Genomic DNA, 399 nt, shown 5'->3' with positions numbered 1-399 from the left:
CCCCGGGCCACGGGCGTGGGCCTGGGGGGGCCCCGCAGCCCGCCGAGCCAGCCCCACGGCCCCCCTCACCTGGGAACAGCATGGTGGTCAGCAGCTCCGGGGACTCCAGCAAGCTGATGATGGCCTGCTGGAAAGTTTTGCTGCAGCTGGACTGCAAGTGGCTGTAAAACAGGAGGGTGCAGGGCTTGTGCGTGCCTCGTGGTCGTAGGAGGGCAGCTCTGTGCCCGGATCCCTGCCTGCGCAGGGCGGACAGGGCTGCTTTTGCACCACCCAGAGCAGGACATCCACTCCTGCCCGGCTCCCCAAATCCTTTAAAAGGGTGTTCACCCTCTTCCGCTGCAAACGGCCCCGCGGGCTCGCTGGGCTGAGCAGTCGGCAGCAGGACAGGGTGGGCGGGGG

The 399-nt window shown here is 67.9% G+C and overlaps 1 protein-coding gene across 1 annotated transcript in view; it reads right to left on the bottom strand.

The window, feature by feature from the left end:
- Positions 1–399, bottom strand: part of LOC104624490 (N-terminal EF-hand calcium-binding protein 3-like) — a gene marked incomplete at its 5' end in the record, with an annotated part of 22,169 nt that overhangs the window by 870 nt on the left and 20,900 nt on the right. The window contains one exon of the mRNA XM_010291874.1: positions 70–161. Within this exon, the coding sequence (XP_010290176.1) occupies positions 70–161 (92 nt within the window). The remainder of the gene's footprint in view (positions 1–69; positions 162–399) is intronic.

Source organism: Phaethon lepturus, unplaced genomic scaffold (assembly GCF_000687285.1).
Source record: "Phaethon lepturus isolate BGI_N335 unplaced genomic scaffold, ASM68728v1 scaffold28457, whole genome shotgun sequence".
NCBI lineage: Eukaryota > Metazoa > Chordata > Aves > Phaethontiformes > Phaethontidae > Phaethon > Phaethon lepturus.
This window is presented reverse-complemented; position numbering and strand designations above follow the sequence as displayed.